The following is a 24337-nucleotide window of genomic DNA, read 5'->3' as shown; positions in this document are numbered from 1 at the left end:
CTTGGAACCTGGCACTAATAACAAGCACAAGAGAGGAGGTGAACAAAGGCCAATTGTGTTCAAATTAAGAACAAAGAACAAAGCCTCACAGATTACAGACTCAGTCAAGAGTACTGTTTAGGAGAGAAAGAAGTCACTGAAAAAAGCCTTCTATTTATTTTCTGTACTTCAAGAATGTGATATTTTTTCTATTAACTACTTCATCTACTTCCAATAACGTTAAGAAAAACATGAAGGACATGAAGTACTCATGAAATACAGATGTCTGTAACCGATCACTTTCTAGGTATCACAGTCACATCTTCTGCATTTGCAGAATCTCAAACAGATCAGTTGCAGGTTCTAACCCAGCAGAGGAAAGTTGGATTTGGCTGCAGCTGTTAATAATAAATTCTTTCACAGTGTCATCATCTTCTGTCTTGAACAGTTCTTTGTCACCTAAGTGCGTGTAAAGGGAACCAAAGCATGAAAAAAAAAAAGAGGGATGAAATCTTATTGAAAGGCAAGAAGTCTGCAACTCACCAATGGTGTCCAGCCAGCATTGTCCTTAATGTTGGGATCTGCCCCATTTTTCAGCAGCTCTTCAACAGCTGCTAAGTCACCCTAAGTAGGTGAGAAACAATTACCATTACAGGGGAATGAAGACACACAAAGACAACAAATTTAAGAGATGCAATATTCTAAGTTTACTTGCAGTGACAATGACATTAAATCAGTCGTCCATTTGGAAACTGCTAGGATCATAGAATCATAGAATGGTTTGGGTTGGAAGGGACCTTTAAGATCACATAGTTCCAACCCCCCTGCCATAAGCAGGGACACTTCCCTCTAGACCAGGTTGCTCAAAGCCCCATCAACACCCCCGTGGAGGGGGCACTCACAGCCTCACTGGGCTGGTTTGGAGACAAATGTTTATCACTGCTGTTCAGTTAGAAGGAGCTGCCCATGTTCCCCAGATACATACATTTTTACATTAAAATCACAGAATCCTGAAATGGAAAGTTTGATCTGGTGGATCATGTGCAGGTGAAACAGACTAATAAGCCAAACAAGCTCCTGTAGATTGTTTCTCCCCCACAAGTCAAAAGGAAAAGATTTCTATTTAACACCGAAATTACTACTTACATTGACTCTTACTGAAACTCTGACATTTACTCTAACAGAACAGTTTTCAATTGCTTTTTTGGAAAACACGTTATATTCAGGTTTTACTATAGGCAAGGAAATGAAAATAATGGGAACTGATTTCTGCTTGGCCTCTGATCTCCTTCCATAACAATATGGCAAAAGAAGCTACTGGGCAGAGTTGGTGAAGACATTTCAAGACAGTAGCTAACACTTGCCCTAGGGGAAGGTATTGAAACAATAACGTGTAAACTGGTATCTTGCCCTTGTCCTTAACCAAACTTACTTTCAGTGTATAAATATGAGCTACAGGGAAAAAAGTTTATTCCACAATATACAAAGTTCTGTAGCTCACATAGCATCAAGGAACTGTTATTCTACAGCACAACTTAGGAAAATGTGAGAATACTGTCTTAAGTACAACAGAAATACACTTAATCCCGTTTATTTTTGTTAGTAGGGAGCACTGCTGAAAAACAGCTTCACTCTCTAGTTAGTCTTCACTCTCTAGTTAGAGAAAATATGAAGTTATCAGACTCTGGTCAGCACAAATAAATCCTGCAAGCAACAACTCAGTATTCACAAAGAGAGCACTGAGAATCACTGACTCTACGGCAGCCAAGGAAATTAGATGGCAGGAAAGTTTCATGCATTATACTCACAACCTAGATGTCCCAGTCAAACATTACATTTCTAAGCAATTTAAGAATATGCTGCTGTGACGGTTGCAAGGTAAGAGACACACATCAAATCTCAACAGTTACTCGGAAACAGCTAAGATGGTGAGATCAGCATCAGATCTTTCTCTACAGAGAGAAGACACAATTATCTATATTAAGCAAGATCTGAGCTTATCATTTAAAGTTCAGTTTGCAAACACGTACAGGAAAGGTTTGACATTTCAGCAGTACTCCCCTCTAGCGCAGTAAGCATAGCTAATAATTTGTGTGGGCACCAAAGTACCTCAGCGGCTCAGAACAGCAATGTAAATGTTGATTCGTAAAGCATTACTGTAGCTTTACCAAAGGAAGCATAACTGGCGTGGACAACGGAACAACATCCACAGAGTCAAAAACAATGGGAAGATCGGTGTTTTGCTGCTCACAGAAGTATTTTGACATCCTCCCAACCCTCAACTGTAAATAAATGGAACCCACTTCCCACAAGCAGCACCTTGCGATGAGATTGACAGAAGGGAGGGAAGCTGTCATGTCAGCGGTGCTGTGCAGTGACTGCAGATGTGCTGTCAATCAGGACTGCAAGAGATACATTAAGAAACTGCAGCCTCAAAACTGGAAGAAGCATAGCATTGAATTGACTGCTTCATTTCTGACTATGGCACGTGATAGGAGCACATGCCTTTTTGAGGTCAAAACGAAATGATCATTGAGGTCCCTTGCAAACCAAGCCGTTCTGTGATGATGTGCCCCCAAGTAACTCTTTGATTGATTATCCTCTTGTGAAGCAGGAATTTCAAGAAGCAGATTCTTAGCAAACACCACAAAGCTCTTCCTGCAAGGAGGGTTACTGGCACCAGGGGGTCATACAAAGTGACCAGTTAACAAGTGGTCAAAACTAATAGTTAGTGCTCTGGTCAGTTCTAAACAAGAAAGGGTAAACACCTGGTAAGGACAAAGCCCAGTCACAAAAATAACTTATACCATCTTCCTTTTCTCCACAACAACTGAAGATGCTGCTTGTTCAGAAGCAAATAGGACAAACATCGGGTAGAAAAGCTCTAACATTAAAAAGCTGAGGGAAATGTTGATTTGTTTGTTTTTTTTTTCACATCTCATTATCAGTGATAGATTACAACCAGCTTCTAAGGAGTCAGAAACTATCACAGAGCATAACATTATCTGTTTGGAAGAAGTAAAGCAAAGGACATTAGAAGCTCATAACCGACCTTATGTATAGTGACAACAACATAATGGATCGGGTTTGCTCTTCCTCTGCTTAAGGGAGCTCAGAAAAGTCACAGAAGCAGGAAAGGCATTGGGGCCATCTGTTGGCAGGTCCAGAAGATAGCTCTGCATTAGCTTACAGAGAGAAGGGTGTTCACGCAGCTTTGAAAGCACGTCCCTCCCAGTCAGCATTTAGCTCCTGCAGATGCTGATGGCATAAACCCAGAAAACCATCCCAACTTGGCTTGGACAACATGTTGGGTTCTTCCCCCAACACAAGTCCTAACATCAGTTGTGTCACGATGCTAACAAGAACAGATGGTTAAGAACAATTGCAAGTGTCCCTTTAGGCACATTTTTGACATTTTCTCCTTTACTGCTTCCATTAACCATACACATTTTCCACCGAAAGTCACCTTTAAATTATTAAGTTATGTAAAAATTCTAGCAGTTCAAAAACTGAAACTCAAAGCATTAGGGTTAAAAGCCCGTATGACACCAACCAAGCACTTCTCCCTTTGGTTGCAGTACTCAGTCACTTACTGCACAGAATCAGGCCCGGGCAAGACCCCAGACCAAGGGATGAATGAACTCAGTGTGAAGCAGCTGAAGTGAAGGATGCTGTTTGTTCAATGTCTAAGGGGTAAGGAGGAACAGCAGCAAAGCACGCCATACAGACTGACTGTTGAAGGGGCAATTTCCCACAACGTCAGAATATTAGGAGTGCAGAAGGGCACATTTTGTATCTTGTCTAATCTGAAGTTTTACCTTTAATGACTATGGAGGAAGATAAACACTACTGCTGTGTGCTGAGGGAAGAGCTGCATTTATATTCATTTATTACTGCAACTCAGCATTAAGTTCATCCATTCTAGAATCTTTCTTGAGAGCCATTCTGATTTCATGCAGTTTATCAGCAGAGTAGAAGTACTAAAAGGGAACAACTCCTCAGAATCATTTGAAACAGCACAATACGCTTAATTTTAATGCCTCATAATGTTGTTAATTATCTATTTTAAATAAGAAAAAGCAGGGAAGTCAATTAGCTTTCATTACATCCAGAGTATTAGACTTTAACAGCTAATGAAAATAACAGATATTTTTTATAATTAATGAAGTCCCAGAGAACTAGACTGTTTCACTTGGGAGAGGGTGGCAGCTCCAAGGCTTTCTCATTACACACATGGAAAAACATCGCAGGCTGCGGAAACATGAAGGAATATTCACCTGTAACACAACACTGGAAGAGAAACACTTCTTTCAGAAACCAAAGATCTGGCAGGGATTTTTTTAGAGGCACAATGGGAATGCAGATACAGCATGCAACCAAATATTTTCAAAACCAACTTCTTTGAGAACATACCTGCCATTTGTTATAAAGTGCAGCAAGGTTCCTACAAGTAGAAATCTAGAATGACACAGCTTATACTGAAGATGCCTGAATGCAATGATGTTTTCTTGCACTGGCTGTACATTCCCAGCAGATTCATGGCAATGAATCACAATTACCAATGCTGACAATCAATACTACCAACTTTGGACAGCTGCAACACATTTATTCTTGTGTTTATAACATCAGATATCTTCTTTTTGTTCATCTTCAGAATGCTCTACAATGAAAAGCCACCTTACTGGCATATCAGTTTTTACTCCATATCTCACAATACACCACACTGATGCTCTTTTCCTGGATGAAGCACCTGTATTCCAAAGAAGCATCAGGCATGGAAACCACAACTGTGTCAACACTCATCAAGGTAGATCAATCTTTAGAATGAGTCACAATACTGTCCTTCAGAAATTCCCAGAAAATCGTGGAAGGATAATTTGTAACCATGAGTTTTAATAAAGAGGACTTATGAAGAGAAGAAACAAGATCTATCCTTTAAAGCTTTTGAGTCCTGTGAGGACAACATCTCATTTTCTCTTCCCTAATTCAGTATTAATGGCATCAAGTAAGAGATGTGAACTCGGCTCAGCTGCCACTTCCACTTAAAAAGGTCTCATGTGCAGCAGGAGTGGCTTATTAGGATGCCTTTGAAAGAGGACACAGTTATTTATCAAGAACAGCCTTTGTCTTGACAAAGAGAAGCGCGGTATAAATGTCAGGATGCTTACAGGTGAATCAATTCCACCAGCATGGGCAGCTGATTAACAACACAGCATTTCTATATTATGATTTAGCACAAAGAACATTTCAATTGCTGGAGTACAAACTCTTTGTAATGCCCTCACAGAAAAGAGCCGCTATTATAACGCATTTGATGAGGCTGACTGCAAGTTTTCAGCTTACTCCATCTGCATGTGTCTAAGTAACACTGTAAAATACACTAAGATCCTCAATAATAAGCATCGTTGTGATTCTAAGTCATTTCTTTATGAAGTCAGAGAGACAAGTTGGAAAGTACTCACTAAACACAGAGGAGGAAGACCATATAATGAGCTTTGCCCACATATGCTGAGGTGGTTTTCAGGATATTTCAAATGCAATGTTGCCTTTTTAAACCCATTTAAAGGTGAAATAGAAGATGACAGTCCTACCTTGATGGAAGCAATATGGAGTAAAGTCTCCCCTTTGTAATTTCTTCTGGCAATTGGGTTACTACCAGGAGACTTGAACACAGAAGGACTCTGTGGTATTCCTACTTGATTGCAAGCCTTGAGAGTAGATGGAGTAGAGGGAGATTCTGGAAGTGAAGGACTACTTCTTGCTGCAGAGCTTCTCGTCTTCATTACTCTGCCACAGACCTGAACAGGTGTCTTGGGTTCAGTCACTTGGGGAATAGGGCGATCCTGAGACAAGTCCTCTGAGCAGGAAGTCTGACTGTCTGAACTCCCATTAAGGCTCCCCTCACTTCTTTGTCTTTTAGACTGAGAAGTACCTGGGAGTTCTGGTTGCTCCCTTCCACGTTTCAAAGGCATTGCTTCACTTTCTATTGATGGCGATTTCTCTGCGGCACAGTTTTTTTCCTTGCTGACTTGTACAGGACAGACATCCTCATCATTATCTTCCTCCTCTGAGGATTTCACCTCTGGAGATACTTCCACTTCTTCCAAGTTTTTGGTGGAGTCAGCTTCCTGTATAGACTCCTGTGGAAGTGCCTCTTTGGGACTACTTGCTTCTGGAGTGCACAGGACTACAGGCTCACTGCAAATAGTCACACTCTTTTCCTTGGAAGTCTTCTCCTGAACCCCTCCTTTTTGCTTAGGCTTCTCTAAACTCCACACTCTGTTGATGTCTGCTAGACGTTTTTTCTTCATCTTCTTACTCTGTCTCTGAGTTGGCTTTTTTGTAGGTTGGGAGGGCTTATCAGCAACAGGGGAAGGAAAGAAATGATAAACTGAAGACGAGTCTTGACAAAGGTCAGTACTACTAGTCTTTGGCTGATTCTTGTTCACAATGCATCGGATCTTCCTACTTCTTGGGCTGAACCACATTTTTATTTGTCCCTTGTTACTGTTTCCTCCAATTTCCGAGCACGTTGGTGTAGCCATAGATTCCGTTGAACCTAAGAAAGAAAGGGAAGAAGAAAAATAATTCAGAGTACTCTTCAGAAGAGTACCACAACCACTTGCCTTGCTGGGCAAGCAAACACCCAGGTTGAGACATTTCCTTAATTCCCTGGGTTAACAAGGCAGCACGCACATACAATTTCTAACCAGGTTACACGGAGAGAAACTGTTTCTCTCACAAGAGAAACTGTTTCTCTCACAGAGTTGTCCTTGGAAACAGGTCTACCAAAGTAGCCTGTGAACAGACATCGGTACAGAAACAATTTCCTGAAGCAATATTGCAGTTTATCTGAGGAAAAACGCAAAGTTACTGCAAGCAATCAAAAATAAAATGCTTATAAGGATGTTAAATATTCCTGACAAATGTTGATTAATTCCACAGATAGAGCAGATGAGTCAGAGGAATATAAAAAATCTACAAGCAATTGTATCCTGTTATCTGATCCTCTAACCCTTGATAGTTAATAACTGCAAGGAATGCTTTGATCATCTCAAACACTTCATAAGATTGCTCCATTGCACATTTTTAAGTCACACTGTACAGCAAAGTACAAATCAATAGCGAAAATGACATCAGAATATCCTGTAAGGGGAAAAACAGTTGAGAACAAGGGCTATAAGGTCTCCTGAGTGGCTTAAAAAAATAAAAACCAGTAAGTGACCTCTACGTTAAACATTAACTTAACAACTCCTTCAATGCAAGAGAACTAAAACAGATCACAGATTCCTCCTTGGAAATCTAACTTGTTTTAGGTTACTTAGGTAAGTCCTGTGAAGTAAACATGACACACTAAGGACACTGGAACAACAAGTACATCTCCTTGTCTTCATTACCTCCAAGCCCCCAGAACTACATTACCACTCACAGAAGTCCTACTGATGTGTTAACAATTGGGATCACAAAACCAATATTCATTTTGCCTAGGAAGGCAGGTAAGATGCTGCTGTTTTTCATAAACAAGATTACTGTGCTGTTTTTCTTTAAAAAAAAATATATATATATAGAAAAAAAACCAATTATACAAAGTCTTAGTTAATGAAAGACAGACACTGATTGCAACAACATACTGCCTTTAGTGTGTCAACTTTCTAAGGATGATTTGTCTTACCCATGCCTTCTCTTGTTTTTCTGTGGACATAACCATAACCTGTTTTCCACAACAAACCGGGATGAACTGAGATATTACACAAAGTATTACACACAATAATATGTTTATAATTATTTCACTTAAAACATAGCTGTACAATTAGTAATCCAACATCATTTTTCTTTTAAAGGAGCATTTCAAGGTTAAACGTTTCCTTAATTCTGATTTAAACTACCCTACTTACCCCTCAAATTAAAAGACACTCCTAGGTACGAGGAGATTTAGCTGGAGGGATATGTAATGCATCAGACGAAAGTGTATTTAAGAATACAGCTTGAGGCTAGCTAATCAATCATTTACTTATTTAATAAAAGCTATACCATACCAGCAAGATAATTACCAAGTACAGAACTGCAGCTATTTGGTTCTCCTTTAGGGTTGGGCTTGGTACAAACAGAATAAAAGGACTGAAATTGAGGCTCAAATCTCATAGCACGCTTGCCTTCAGGAAGATGTAGTACCCAATTTCATTTTGACAATAACATCTTAAGAAAAAGAACTTGATTGCGAAACATATGCGAAATATAAGAGTTACCATTTATTTGTCTTGCCTTCATTGTTTACACAACAAGAAGATTCCCTTCTAAAATGTTTACCTTGCTAGAACTACCAGCCATCTCCAAGTAAAGAGCAAGAATGGAATCAGCTAGCAAAAGTAATTTGTCCAACAATTTTGTGATGGCCAGAATTCTTTTTGATGTGTACAGCACAGGAAGACTTTAAAGTCCAAGTGACAAATGTCATCAAAAGCACTGTCCTTCAGAAGCAGGATCTAAAGCAGTGTAACACAATTAAGTATTTACATTATAAGCTCCCTATATACCACTTCTGGCAGCAAGAGAGCTTGTGAAATATTCACCCCAAGTTTTTAAACAGATCTGGTCATTACTGGTAGCTCATCAGGGACTTAGTAGTCAGGTTACTGAGCACCAACTGAAAATAGACTAAAAAAATGCTTTCCTATGATTATTTTTCCTCACATGGGACTACTTCACATGTCAGAGAGCATGTTTTTGAATAGAGGAGGCATTAACGGAAGGAGATCAAAGGGCCAGGCAGACTGTGAAAGACTCCCTTCACACACCAGAGGCCAGCCATGCAAACTCAGGGAAGCTCCTGCAGCTTTGCTTGGGTGGTGGGTGCCCTCTGGCCACTCGACTCCATTTTTCAGAATGTTCTGTAGTTATCATCAGCTTTACCTGAACAGTTCTGCATAGCAACTGCTAAGAAATGCCATTCTCAAATTCTGCTTCCCTCTCTTCTGTTTCTGAAGTTCACAAGGCAGGGAGTATAAATAAGAGGGACAAATGGCAGATCTATCCTCCCTGAAAATCTGTTCCTTTAATGGACTCAGAGCTGGACAGAGAGAGAAAAGACAGTGCTTAGAAGCTGAAAGGAAGTTGTTGCAGCTTACTATGTAAATGTTCATTTATATAAAGAGGGAATTATCTGGTAGCTAAGTGCATTCAGTCAAACTACCTTCAGAGAAAATTGCTTATAGAAAAATCAATCCAAAGGAATTCTTTCCTGTCTTGAAGTCGGAAGCCAACTCACAGAGCCTGCATCTCAACAGGAATGGAAAAATGACTGTGTATGATTGAGATGTAATCGGCTTATTAATACATAGAAAGCTTTTTTTTTAGAGATTCATTGAGACAAGGTAAATCAGAAAAGCATTACTTATCAATTCTAGATTTTAAACATTTATATTAATATAAAGATTATCCACAACAGCAGCATTGGAAAGAGCCTACATTGAAAGTAATATTTACTCTCCGTTGCTTATATACTAAATACTGTATCAACATACACAAGCTTATCTGAATACTTTCTAGATTAGGCTCTTTGCACATAATAAACACAAGTTTCTTACTGCTGACACTTAAGAGAATTCAATTTCTTGAGTGTTAAAAAAAGGACTGAGAGTAGACAAAAATAATGGTAGATACAACTGGAGTGCCACAGTTCCAAATTTTGCTGTAGTGCAGTAACAGAGCAGAGCAGGGGGAAAAAAAAGAAGCAATTAGAAAATGTAGTTTAGCTATCATTAATCTGCATCAAAGGAATATAATGATGCACATTGTGTGCCTTTCAAATTATTCTCTATTATGGGTTTCAGAACAGAAGTTGAGAAATCTCTTTGACAAACTAGTCCCTTATTAAAAATCAAAGGGAAGTGCTTTGGTACCATCTGTGCAACATTAGAGCCTTCACTGAAGAATGATTATTTTGCAAGTTAAGTATTCAGCACAGGAGAAAAAGGGAGAAATTCCAGCTATTCAAAAACTCAGTTTTAGCTATTAAGAAAAATGTCATAGCATACATGAAATGCAACACAATCTGTTACAACAGTTCATCCTCCCCCCTCCACATCAGAAAAACGAGAAACTGAACTGTAATGCTATGAAGACTAATCAAAAGTTAAACTCTCCTACTGTCCACCACTATCAAGACAGGATCGTGAAAACTGGACTAATACCCACAAAGTTTTAGCTCTGTGTGAGAAAGAGGGCTGAGGGATGGAATGCTTTGTGAAGCAGATCACATTATAAAGAATTAGGTTAAAATCACCTCCAAGTGACCGCTGGGATCATTTCTGATGATATTTTCAAAGAATATCACACAAACATCTGTAGTATTTAGAAACACCTTGCATAATCCTAAGGGATAGTAGACAAGAAAGTGAAAATATTCCAGGAACTAACAGCTTCTTTAGTCTTTTAATTTAAAGGTGATGGGGACATTTCTTCCCTAAGAAAGTCAGAAGTAGAATTAGGCCGCTTAATACTCATCATTAGCTCATACAGAAACAGCCATGCCCTCAGGAGAAAGATGCTATAAAGTTTGGAGACGTCCTCAAAATGTGAAAGTGATAAGCCACAGAGTAATTCCACCCGGAGCCTTTCATCAAACACATCCTTAGCTCTGTAAAATACGGCAATCTCAATACTTTACTGTCCAGATAAAAAAAACAAGCTGCTGATTTGTAACTTGTTCTGATAAATAACCCACAGATTGAAAGATTACTTTTCAATCTGATGTTGATGCAACTGACTACATGCATTTTTGCCACCAAGGTTCCCTTGAAGTTATTTTTCATGTGAAGTAGGAAACTTCTCTAGAGAAAAAACCTGAACTTGAACAAAGCAAATACATGAGAGATAACAAAACCACCTTCTAGAGCTTTATCCCTTGCTAAATCCAGCAATTAAGAAGACACCATGTTTTTTGAAAGAGCTGTATGTAAGTTGAAGGTAACTTTGGACAGTGCATGCTTTTACAGACTTACTGATTGGAGCTGGTATGCTGCAGCTCATCTCTCACATGTCCAAGTCTGTTTCAATATGAAGTGACACAAATTTGTTCATACTTGTCCAGCTCTGAAATGAAGGTGGAGGATTGAAACATATCTCATCCAGTGAGGTGATAATGTGTTCAAACTACTCCATTGACATTCACCATGGAATTCTTCCAATCTAGTTTAAGCCTTTCCTCCTCAGTCACAGGATCACAGAATTGTAGGGGTTGGAAAAGACCTCTAGAGATCATCGAGTCCAAGGCCTCATGTCAAGAGGAGGAGAACATTGCTTCAACTGAAACACTGATCTTTCTTATACAAAAATCATGATCTTAAATAGTTGCTTCCAAAGCCACTGGATTTGAAGTTTATTCAATGAATATTTGCTCTTCAATAAAGGCAAAAGAGTGAGTCGGTGTAAATGCCTTGCATGGACTGAGGTCTGTGGCAAGTTTCTCAACCTTGGTCCGTGCCTCTTTGTCACTGCTTCAAACATCTAGGTGTAAACATAAGAAATGTTCCTATTTTTCCCGTCCACTTTCTATGCTGTTAATCAGAACCAAAACTTTAGTAGTGTCATTCTTGTTCAACCAAAAAAAGACAACCTAAGCAACAGAGCAATTCTGGCAGCTATGTTCTCACCTGTAAGACCACCAGCAAAAGCCCAGAAAAACTTGTTCATTCCAAGGAAGCCATTTTTCTTCTTTTTAAGCTAGTCTCAGTGGTTTTTGCTAAACTGGCCCCTATAGAGCTTATCAACCCATCAGCCACAATTCCCAAGATGTCTTGGAGTTGGCAGCACTAAAAAGAGTGCTGGCAAAAGAACTGAAGACTGAGGTACAAATACCCCATCTATGGAAACAATCACGCCAGATTCCTGCTGTCCTCGTAAAGATACAACAACGGGCAGTGAAAAGGATGCAACATCACTAGTGAGTTCATTTTGAGACTCAGTTTTTGCTACCTATAGCTTGCATATTCTATCCATGTTCTAATTGCCAGTCATCCCTGGTCACATCCCTCATATTATTCTGTACTGTCATCTGTTGTGCTTCCCTTTAAATTAAAAGAGAATAATAATCTGTTTTGTGCAGTCTTCCCTGAATTATTTGCTACTGTTTCTTAGAACAAACACAGCTGTGCAGAAAGCTGTCCTTTATCCCAGTGGAGCAGCAGGCAAGATTTCTCTCCTGCGCTCTGTGGGACTTCAAGGCTTCAACTTTAACCTTTTCAGATATTCAAAAACTAGCGAATGAAACAATTCCCATTTTAACTGCTTTTTCTTCTGCTTCTTTTCCTTTCCTTCATAGGAATATGACTGCTGGCCTAACAGAAGGAGTAGAAAATATTGCTGACGGAGCAGAAGTGGCCATGTAAGAACACAATAGCAACTTCTAAATAAAAGAGCCCACCTTTCCAAACTCATACATATTTCACTGTGTATACATTAACTTTAAGACAGATGTCTACAAGAAGTGACAGATTTACCAGAAATAAGAGTGACAAAAGATCCTGAAGGTTGTTCTCAAAATCTGAAGCCACGATCTGCCACAGCATGAGACAACTCTGTTAGAAGAGTGCTCATGCATGTATCCAAACTGTTCATCACAATGAGCTCTGATTTTTTTCCCTTAATATCATTGCATAACATCCAAAAGACCTCTGACCCTTAATAAAGGCTAAAGAGTAGGTGTGATGGAAAGCAAGCTTCCACATTAGTTCATATCTTCAGCTTCAAACAGAACACTCTTGTAAACATTCACCGAGAGCCTGCTTTAAAGTCCAAACACAACGAATGATAAAAGAGCCTCATTTTTTCTGTGGCTAAGCCACACCACACAAACCTCATTTTAGAAGAGCTACAGCATTACACGTAGTATCCAACTTCTAGCACAGTGAAAGTTCACACCGATCTGTAAGAGTCACTCCATCTGTAAGTTCTGCAGAACATTCAAGCAGTATCAATAATTGTAAACAGCTGCATATTGCACGGTATGCTTACAGCAACACAAATGCCTCCTCTCAGAGATTCTCCTCCAAGTAGCTTTTAACAGGCCTTCACCACGTAAGATGTTTCCCTGATATCTCACATAAGCCATCAGTTAGAATTCTCTATGCTCCACAAGATGTTTTAATTTATAGAAAAGATATTCCTTTGCAGTTGGACAACAGGCTTCCAACCCCATACCATCAATGTATTTTGATACCAATAAGGAGCTACCCCATTAATGAACATGAAGGTGAATAGAGACATTGATAAAGGATCTTTTATTTAGACAAACGTATTAAGAAGCAACAGTGAAGCAAGAATTCCTTTTTCTGCATTTGACAGCTAAATGAATGTTTTCTAAAACTTAGTATTATATAAGAGGCTTCTCTCCAGGCTCCAGAAGAGTCGCACATTCACCTACACTCATCTCATTTTTCCCTACTTTGGCAATTGGTCTGAAATTTGATAGACATTAATTTCTAGTGTATAGCTTCTGCAGTCTTCTTGTACAATCAACAAGGACAAAATTCCATTGCAGCACACTAGCTCAGTTAGGGACCAGAATAAAATAAATGCATTAAAACTTGCCCCCTTCTCTCTCTAGGCAGAGAGCAGAGTTTTCTGTGCGTAAAAACCCCAAAATGAAAATTACTGGGATACCATGCAAATCACTGAGAGGCATGATGATACTTTGTTATCCTTTAATGGACCCTCCTAAGGAAGTGTGTACTGTGGGATATTACACATTTGTTTTCCCTTAGGAGCACAAGATACAACATCTTGTGCCCCTGGTGTGCTCAACTAACTGCCACAAGACTTGGGAATATATCCTACTTTCATCTAATTTTGAAAGACAGATTCTAATGAATTATGGATAACCCGCTCATGCAGATTTCTTCGTAAAACAGATTTGAAGAACAAGCAATCCATACAGACAGCTCTCCTCACATCAAGTTTTCCAAACATGGTTTCTAACAGCTTTTCAGAATCTTAAACAGAGCTGCACTGCTCATTCTCTACAAAGTACACAAGATGAAACACTGCGGTCTGGATTCAGTGGCTGTCAGAGGGCCGTATTTGCTCTTACCTGAGGTGCCTGCACCCAGGAGATGCCGCAGTTTGCTGCAGAGCTGGACCATGTCATCCAGTTGACGGTTTATCTGCACGTCTTGCACCCAGGCTGGCACATGGCACACTGGGCACCCTTTGCCAATGTGGTCACCCATGCAAGATCTGAAAGCCAAAAGTAAACATCTATTACCCAGTGTAAGTTATCTGTTGTACTTACACATAGCCTTTTCAGAGCCAAAAGCTCACAGAGAATCTCTTCCCTCAACACTGACAAACTACTATTGTGAAGCAAATGTAAGCTAGTCACAAGCACAGGAGAGGACATATTTATCATGGCAAGATGACAAGCCATAATTAAGCAAGCTAAGCCTTTCCAGGATGCTGTCATGGTTATCACGTGATTCCTACAGCCACAATTTGATCCCAGTTTTCAAGGTGTGCTGAAGTTCCATCGCTGTTTGTCTCTAGATAACAACAAAGAGATAACATGGAGGAAAAACCCGTTTGTTAAATAAAGGTCATTTAACATTTGTAGTTTCTTGGTAATACCATTATTGTGATACAAGCTTTAAATCTTTCATTCATTAGTCCAATGAGAGAACCTTATGACTTTTGATACTGCTGTCATCCAGCGTTACTTCTCAATTTCAATCTATTCTACAGAATATGAGCACTGTGGTCCTTTTCAACACAGGCCATTCTGTGATTCTATGATACGGCCCAAATCTAGTAGTGTAGCAGCTAACAGTACCAGAAGCATAACAACTACCTATTTCATTATGAGAACTATTTGCAGAACTGCACTGGCATCTTTCCATTAAACATCACACAAGTATCCATGCTTTCAGATAATATCAAGACAGGAATGTAGAAGCTGCTGCTGGGTGTTTGTGTTTTGCACTGATCGGTCTTCTCATAGCACAAAGATCCTCAGAATTAAGGCCCTGTGTCCTCACACCACAAAGACTGCCATACAGCTTTTGGCTCTGATGTATCCCAAGTGACACAGACAAATCACTCTAAGCAAAGATGAGAATCACATAGGTCTCATTCTCCAGGAAAGCTGACCTCAGGCATCCCAAGTCTGTAAAAGGCAGTGCAAAGGAAACACAAGACTTTCACATGATGACATTCCTAATTACTCCACGCTGTTGGCTTTTTACACTCACCACCCAGTAACGGTACCTAACTTTGTTACTCAGACAGAACTGCAGGGACAAATCTTAATAAACACCCAACAGTGGGTTTGAAATTCACCCACTAGAATTAGTCAGCATTATCCAATATAAAACCACAAGGCCTCAGATATCCAACGATTTAATTATGTTTGCTAAACCACTGTCATGCTACCCTCCAGCAATCCACATTACACCTCATAAAATCACTTTATAAGACAGATATGAACATTCTCATAGTACTTTGTACAAGCTTCTGGAGATTAGTTTACTTCCTCAAGTACACCGCTTGCAGGCAGTGAAATGAAAGAAAGAATTGCTCCAGAAGGCAGAACCTTCGACAGCAATCACGGACCAAAAGTGGACAACCATCCACGTGTCCAGATGGAAATGAATTGTTCCTATTAAGATCCATTCCATGGGGAAGAGATGCTGAGAGCATCTGCCCTGTCATCAGTTCTACAAAAGCAGAAAGGTATCTTTTGCTACCGTTTTAGTATTCAGGCCTACAGTAGAAAGCTGCAGCAAAAAGGTGCAGCTGAAGACAAGGAGTAAACAGGCTGCCAGTAGGGACAGAGAGTCTTTCTCCACGTTTATTAGCATAGCGACTGCAGCTTTAACAAGAGGTTTAGTGGTGTTCTGTAGGTATGGAAAAGGGACGATGGTTGGACTAGATGATCTTGTAGGTTCCTTCCAACCTTGTGATTCTATGATCTGTTGTGTACGTATTTGGTACCGTGTTTTTAAATTATTGTTATCAGAACAGTCGAAATATCATCTTGAATTCAGATTTCAATTAAGCCAGCGTTGTGATTTATGAGTGCATGTGTTGAATACTTGAGATGCAGCAGAGCTCAGGGTGAGTGTGCAGTATGACTATTACTGTAATCTGACTGTCTGTCTTTACGTCTTGTATGAATTTATGAATGGGGACAGTGGACCCATAGAGGGATGCCCGTTCCATTCAGGGAATGAGTATCAACCCACTTATGTGATATTGAGTTCTGCTTGCAAAGAGATGTAAGGGAGGTGGGTCAATCAGTGCTGGTTCTGTGGCGAGATGTTTATAACTGAACAATACAGTTTGCTAAGGGAAAGTCATACGGTATTAAGGGTGTTTATGGAAACTGAAGAACTGTGTTGTTTGATTTGTGGGTTTTGAAGGGAATGGGATAAAGTGGAGTTGTTAATGGTATATGGAAGTATAATTGAGGGTATGTGGAAGTGTAATTGAGGGTACAAATAGTGGAATAGTGTACAAAGGAAAAAGGGTTAAAGAGAGAGTGAGTTTATCTGTGCTGGCATGAGAGCAACCCCCCCACACTGTTCCCCTGCAAGCAGAACTATCAGAGTGGGAGAGAAAGCCAGGGTCAGAGACTGCTGCTGTAAACAGCAAAGGGGGAGGTGAGAGGATGGGGCACTGGATGTGAGAATAGCCTTCATGTGCAGAGATCTGGGAAACCCAAAATCCCAGTGTTAGCTCTGGATGGCTCTGGAGAGGTGAAATGTAATTATGGGAGTTTGGAAAGTGAGAAAGTTTGGGAAGGACCCGGGCTGAGGAAGGCAAAGATAAGCAAGGTGTAACAGGGATGTCAGGACTGAAGAGAGGTGTATGATATGGAGAAAAAACAAACACACAAGAAAAAAACAAGAAAAAAACAACAACACCTGATTGAGAAACAGGGATGTTCAGGGAATTGAGAATAACAACAGCTGTTACTGTTGTGGCACTAGAGTAGGGCCGTAGGACCCACAGATCCCCCCCAGGAATAGGGGGGGGGAATGGGCTGGAAGAGCCCAGAGAGGGCTCTGCCTCACTGGAAAGAAAGCAGTGTGCAAACTGCAATGGGACACTGATAGAGAAATCCTACTAAGCTGAGTGAGAAGGAACTGCCTCTGATTGCAAAGCTGAACGATGAGAACTTGGAAAGTTTACACTAGTAGATACATTGATGAAATTGCAGCTAGGGAAGCAGGATAAAGTAGTTCATTTTCTGATGGATATGGGAGCTTCTTACTACCCATTGATTGTTTTGTAACAGAAGTAGAAGCTACTGCCCAACAAGAAAAGGCTTACTTTGGGGATTAATTAAATAAGAGATAAGAAAACAAGTGGGAATACAGAAATTCTTGTACATGCCTGGTTACTCTGGCAAGAAATTTAATAAAACTGGAGCTAAGGGTCAAACAATATTGACTGATTAGAAACTGTAAGTCTGGCTTGAACACAAACTGGGAAAAACAATGTTGTACCCCCAGGAGTCCCAGCAATCTCAAATAAGACACTTAGGGGTGTGGGCATCGGGGCCAAAAATGGAGCCCTAAGTAGAAGTTAAAGAGCTCACCCAGTCAGGATAAAGCAGTGCCCTTTGAGGATATGTGACTATAGAAGGATAAAAGAAATAATGTTTTGGAGTTTGAATTACTAACTGAATGGGAATCCAAGTACAGAACTGCAATTATGCCAAATTTTTGGACAGCGAGTGCTTTAGTTTGGTACAAGACTTGAGGGCAAGTCATAGAATCGTTGAACAGATACACTCGGTGGTGGCAAATCCATGCACTTTATTGACTGAGCAAAGGAACGAATTGGTGGAGTTTACCTTCTGGAATTGAAGGATGTCTCTTCTGCCTGGTCTGGCCAAAGGAAGCCTAAGGTTATTTGCCTTTGAATAGGAAAGCCCTAATACGGGAAGAGACTCAGTTAACCTGGACAGTGTTACCCAGTGTTGTGAGAACAGCGTAATGATTTTTGAGAACTGGCCAACTCGTGAGCCTGAGACCTGGGTTCCTCCATCCCAGGGTGGAACTTTATTGCAGCACGTGGATGCCACAGCAACAAAAGAACTGTGTACAATAGACTGAGAGTTTGCTGAATTTCTTGGTTTACAGAAAGCACAAATAACCCAGCAGCAAGTGATGTATTTGGGATATAAGTTTACAACTGGACTTTGAACCTTAAGACAATGAGCCTTCATTCCACAACCACCCCCACAACTCAGTATGCACACGCAAGTGGTGAGGGACTGCATGCTAATGGAGTCTCAGGAATGTAAAGAAGATGTATCCAAATTCCTGCCAGCTATTGATTACATATTAGTTCAGCCTACGTCTGTAGCACTGTATGGGAAACTGGTAAGCACAGCCTGAACCTCTGATTAATCAGCTGAGGCAAGTGTTGGTCAGCTGTGGGAGCACAGGTGAGAGTAATTGAGCTGTGCTCCCAGAAGGGGTGGAGCTTGTCTCCACCTCCAGACCTCATTTAAGGGCTGACCAGCACTAAGGCAGCATCTCTTGGAAGTTGCTTCTTGGTGGAGACTGCCTCAGCGATTCCCAGCAGACCGAAGGCTTCCATACGGGTGAGTTTTTCCTGTAAATAACCTTTTGGCTATTTACTACCATCTTTATGTTATTGTCACTGTATAAGTATGCTTTCTCTTAATGGTGTGCAAGTGAGGTGGAGCTATCTCCCTTGCACCAGGGTGTATGTGCATCACTCTTTAAACATACCTACTTTATAACTACCTTGTGGTTATGGAGTTTGATTCTGGCAAGTCAAAGGGAAGTTTGTATACTATCTAACAGCAATAGGATAAGGGGGGATGGCTTTAAGCTATTAGAGCAGGAATTCAGGCTAGCTGTTAGGATAAAGTTATTTACTCAGAAAACAGTAGGGCTGGGAGGAAGCACGCAGCCCCCACCAGGCCGGGCCGCACAAGGCCCAGCGCGGAGCGGCCTGGGTGACCCTTATTGCTACTTACAGGCAGAAGACGTGCTCGCAGCCCCCCAGGGACACGGGCTCCCGCAACACACCAGCACTGCGGACAGAGGAAGAAAACAAAGCGTTAGTGGTAACGCGGCGGCTCGCGGCGCACGAGGGGAGAAAGCGGGGGGGGGGGATGAGAAGAGGCGCCATTACCAGCGAGAGCAGCTCAGCGCCTTCTCCAGCCCCTCCAGCGCGGTTCGGGTGTGTGCCCATGACCCTGCCATAGGGGCGGCGGGGCCGGGCTGGCGGCTCGGGGCCGGCCTGTTGCCCGAGCGGCCACGCAGCACATCACGCATCGCTGCCGCCACTCCAAATTGCCCGCCCGCCTACACTGCGCAGGCGCCAAGCGCTGCGCGCGCGGGGAGCCCGCCTCGAGGCCGCAGCGCTTCCTGCGCTTGGAGGGGGGGGCGTACGTGAGGGGAGGGGCTGCGCGGAATGGCGGCCAATCGGTTTAGCGGTACCGCCCCGCCGCTCGGCGCGGCTCGTTCTCACAGCGGGCCGCTCGGAGGGAGCTGCGCCGCCTCCCCTGCGCGCTGTAATTACTGGGGCACGTAAAGCGTCTCCAGCGGGAATTTATCACTTTCAAGCAGAAATGGTCCCAGCCAAATAAAAGATAGAGTAGAAGTGCCAGGAGCAATACATTACGGGCTTTACTGACATTTCGCGTCGAGAAGCTCCGCCGCTGAGCGAGCGGCGCTGCCATAAATCTCGGTGCAAATGGGCTGTTCTGTGAGGGAACTTCATCACAGAAGCGATGCGGAGAGGGCAGATTTGGCGGGTGGAAGCTGTGGGAAACAAGGATAAACTCACAAAATAACTAGCAACGGCCACCAAACAGCAGCAGCTCCCAGCATTCATGCCGTCCTCCCTCTCGCTAGGATGCTGCTCTGCAAAGTGAGCGCCCAGCATTTGGCCTTGCGTTGCTCCAGGGGAGGCTCTGGTTGGATAACAGGAACAGCTGCCCAAGGGATGTGGTGCTGTCACCAGCCCTGACGGTGTTCCAGAACCATAGAGATGTGGCACTGAGGGATGTGGTCGGTGCAAATGAAGGGGGTGGGTTGGGGTTGGACTTGGTGAGCTTAGAGGTCTTTTCCAACCGGAGTGATTGTGATTGATCTCCAGGTGCGTCATGCCAGAAGGGGGCAAACGGACCTGCTGCACAGCTGCAACTTGAATGCGGTTTGAAGCTTTTGAGCCAGAATTACAGGCACCACATGATCCATGGTGCTCTTAAGTGAACGTGGCATTTATGTTTGCAAAATACGAGGTGCCGATATATACTGTATAGGACAATAAAACAGGTAAGCACTTCATCTGCCTTTCCCTTGGCTGAAATATGGTTATTGTCCGTCTCGGTAAATCCACTCGTGTTGTGCACGATCTCCTTTGTGCTGAGACATCGTGTGAGCATTTACAAACATTTACAACTAAGCTTAACTAAGGCAAAGTATTGCCCTGGGCAGCCAGTCTCAAACAAATACTTGTTCGAGTAAGATGTAAAAGTCACCAATGATTCATTTGTCCTAGTTTTATAAAGGTTAAGGAGTGGGCGCTCTTGGAAATCTAAGAAACATCTTCCACTGCATTGAGTTACTGTAAGCAATTGGACAGTCAGGAGCAAAAAATAGATGATGCAGAAAACGGGGGGGTGAGAAATATATTGCTAAATTTGGTTTATGCGGTAATTAAAGCATGAGAAAAGCCATTTTGGACAGTATAAGGCTCCCATAAGTTACCCTGACCCTTCTCAGTAAGTGGAGCACTGCTATGAGACTCATTGCATGGCGGCAAGTCAAAACAGAAGATTGAAAGAGCGTTCCAGGAGAAGCAGCTTTGCACTGTGAATTCCCTCTTTCTTCAGATGTCTGAATCAAAGCCTTCGCAGGCTGAGCTCAGCTCACTTGCTAGGCCACCCTTGGGGTGGTTGTTGTGCTTAGTTGGAAGCCCCATGAGCTTGATTCTAGACCTCCTGTGTGGCAGCATGGACTTGAAAGACATTGAGCTGTGGAAATCACTTGCTGCAGCAACTGGTTAGAGCTATCAGAGGAGCAAGTGTTAATAGTTTGAATATTGAGGGATTTGATCCCCAGAAGGAAATAGCAATAATAATTTAAATAAATAAATAAATAAACCACCAAAAAGTCTATTAGGCTTTCAGACTAAGCAGCACAGTCAGCATTGCATTACACAGCGTTAAATTATTAGTCGAGGCTCAACAGCAGGAACATCTGCTGGTGTTAGACATGGCATTTTTAATTAAAGGCAGCAGCTGCCTGTGGTTCATCGGTTCTGCTCTCGCCATGCGAATTGCTAAACCCAGAGGCCACTTGTACTGAGCTGGCTGGAGCAAGTGCTGTGGAGCTGGTGCTGCAGAAGGGTGAGTGACAAAGTCCCCGAGGTGATGGGTAATTTGCATGTGGGTCCAATGGCTCCATACCCACCTCAGTCAAAACTGCAAGGGATTTTGTGAAATTGAGGTTCACCCACCTGGTTTTTCTTCTCCTCCCCCTCTGCAGGGTAGGAAAACAGGAGTTTCAAATGGAAAGCAAAGTAAGGGGGAGGAAGAAGCCTCCCCCCAGGAGTTCTATTCACAAAGGCATTGAGGTTTGAGAAGGGAACACGCTGCACCTCATCAGCCACACACCCAGACCCCCAGGCTCCAAAAAGTACCAGCAGACTGGTTAGGGAGGATACAGGCATGCTCAGTGCTAAACAGCCTCCTCTGAAGGGATCTAGCATTTCAGTTATATGTCACTTGGAATCTGATCCCAAAGGGCAAGGTCCTAATTCGTCACAGGTTGGAGCAGAGGTCCAGGGCAGGCACCAACATCCACATGGCAGATGTGCAGAGCTGTTGTCCCATCCTGTTGGTGTGCAGGGGGCCGGGATTTCCCTCGACGAGTCCCACAGATGGTGTTTGTTTGCTCAGCCACGATGAGAAAGGAAAATATTTGGTGCAATCTGCTAGCAGGCAGAGTCAGACATATGGTTGGCGCGCTGCAAGCCTGGGTGCTCGGGAGAAGGCAGAGCTCTGCAGCACCTTTCAGATGCTGGATTACCTTTGAGCAGGATGAAAGTGCAGGAAAACCTTTGAAGAAGTTGGCTGCAGATTTCCTAATGTGCTGGGGCTGCTGTACTGTGACCCCTCTTATTACTAGGCCCGCTCTAATTAGTCCTGTTACACCATCATGATTATATTAGTGTTATTATAAATAGCCCAATTATAATTAACACAAGCCTCAGCCCTGGCTTAATGCTTGGCGAAGTTCTCCCTGGCTGGATGCCCATTCATCAGGCACACACAAAACACGGGTTAAAAATGACAGAGGCAATTAATGGTGATGGACACGGGGGAGCCGAGGTGTGGGTGCAGCATCACTTTCATTCTCTTTACATCTGATTTATGACGATCATTTCAAACATATCCTTGCAGCATGAAGCCTGCTGGAAATGTATGGGCCACCCCAAAACATAACATTCCTTTTCTTTCCCTTTTAGTTGAAATAAAAATATCCAGATGTCCACTTCCCCAAATACCAGCAGCGCCTGATTCCTGCTTGGGACTAACCCCCACATCAGGTACCACTGTGCTGAAGGATAATAGAGCTGAGAGCTGCCAGCTGTCATCACACCCTGCACACCGTGGGCACCACTCATGCCACTGTAAGCCTTGTTCTCTTGAGGCGATGTGCTGTATCCTTTTTTTTTCAGCAAGCACAGAGAGCGTAGAAGCATTTCCTTTCCATGAGGGCACCTTTGTCAGGATTTAATTCCCTTTCCCCCTGCACATCTTCTTTTGAAGACATACAGCCGAGCGTCCCTTTGAAGCTCTCACTTTTAAATTCGCCTTTTGGCTGCTGTCTGCTCTGCGACATCGATCAGGGCTTGGTTTCATCAAGATGAGACATATTGCTGGGGCTGTGGGCACCGGGCACGTTTGGAGGGAAATGTGCCATGGCTTTTTAACATGAACCCTTTCCTCTCCTTGAAGACTTTTTTTGGAGGCTGAAGGTTGTTTCCAAGCCCCAGGGTGGGAACTTAATGATAGGGGCAAAGGTCCATCCCTGTAGTCCTGGCTGTCCTGGGCTCAAAACACTGGGCTCAAAACACTGGGCATGATGCTATTGGTGCTGCTGTGGTCTTTCTGTGCTGCAAGGGTGGCTCAGCCCCACTTTTAGCTTAAACAGAGCTGAAACAGGGCATGGAAACAGAGCGGCAGGGAGTGCAGCTGGCATTTTGGGAGAGTATGAGATATGCAGGTAATGCTGTATTTTAAATTAACGTGCTTCCTGCCTGCTCAGCTTTCCTTCCAAGTGTGGGAGCAGAGGGCTTCAGCATCCTAAAATCACTCCCTTTTGAAAACGTGACCCAGAGTTGAGCTGCAAATAAAATAAGTCTATGTTTTAAAAAAGGAAAACAGTTGCCACAGGGATAGGAGGATGCAATGCATGGGGAGCACCAGCCCCATGCCATGCCCTGGGGACCCGCTCTCTTGCTTTTCCCCCAGGTACCACAACCATGGATGACTGCAAGTCCCATATGGTGCCCAACCTGAACCATCGGAAAGCTCTGGGTTCAAAGCTTCCCTGGAAAAAACAAGGAGCAACGCCCCAGTATGTCTCCATGTGCTTGCAGCTATGGGTATGTATGTTTCAAACAGGGAAGGGTTACTTTTTTCCTTAGTAATCCCTACTAGACCCAAATTTAAATGGTAACAGCTCCCAGTGATTTATGCTGTTACGTTAACTAACAGCAGCCACTTGCTGCTGAACGGCTGATTAATGATCCCTATTTACAGCGTGTCCAGCTTTGAGCTGCAGCTTACAAAAACAGAAGTTCTCCCCCCAAAATCTTCCCGGCATGACCCCAGGCTTTTGCATATCTGCAGTCCTGGGTGCACAGCCATGCTTCTACCTGGTTTGTAAGATATTGCCTGTAACCATGCAGGACACCATGCTCTGTAATATGGTCCAAGCTCTCACTTGAGCCAGAACTCATAAACAGCAAGGGGAGGATGGTGGGGAGAATGAAACACAGCAGCTTCCATTCATCCGGATGAGTCCGATGAGCAGTACAGAGATATAACAGCACAAGGATGACACCCGTTCCTGCCATTAAACCTAACATGAGAAGCAGTGCTGTATTGCTCTCACCAGCTGATTTCAGGCAAGGCAATTACCCTGTGTAGGATATTCGCAGTGGAGAAATAATCCCTAACATCAGGCTCTGCAGGAGCTGTATGGGTTTGTTGTCTCACAGGTCAGGGCTGTCACCCCACCGGCTCGTCCAGTAATTACATTTTTCTGTTCTCTGGCAGAGTTATGTCCTTTTGGCACCTGGGATTCCT

The 24337-nt window shown here is 42.6% G+C and overlaps 1 protein-coding gene across 2 annotated transcripts in view; it reads right to left on the bottom strand.

The window, feature by feature from the left end:
* BARD1 (BRCA1 associated RING domain 1) overlaps positions 1 to 19374 on the bottom strand; it is a 40368-nt gene extending 20994 nt beyond the window's left edge. For both annotated transcript variants that reach the window (XM_072342032.1, XM_072342031.1), the window contains exons 1-5: positions 19144 to 19374; positions 18986 to 19042; positions 14066 to 14211; positions 5571 to 6538; positions 523 to 603 (exon numbers count right to left, since the gene is read on the bottom strand). In XM_072342032.1, the coding sequence (XP_072198133.1) occupies positions 523 to 603; positions 5571 to 6538; positions 14066 to 14211; positions 18986 to 19042; positions 19144 to 19286 (1395 nt within the window). In that variant the 5' untranslated portion in view covers positions 19287 to 19374. The remainder of the gene's footprint in view (positions 1 to 522; positions 604 to 5570; positions 6539 to 14065; positions 14212 to 18985; positions 19043 to 19143) is intronic.
* Between the last annotated feature and the right edge of the window lie 4963 nt (positions 19375 to 24337).

Source organism: Excalfactoria chinensis, chromosome 7 (assembly GCF_039878825.1).
Source record: "Excalfactoria chinensis isolate bCotChi1 chromosome 7, bCotChi1.hap2, whole genome shotgun sequence".
Classification (NCBI taxonomy): Eukaryota; Metazoa; Chordata; class Aves; order Galliformes; family Phasianidae; genus Excalfactoria; species Excalfactoria chinensis.
Note: the sequence above shows the minus strand (reverse complement) of the source record. Positions and strands in the feature narration are given on the sequence as shown.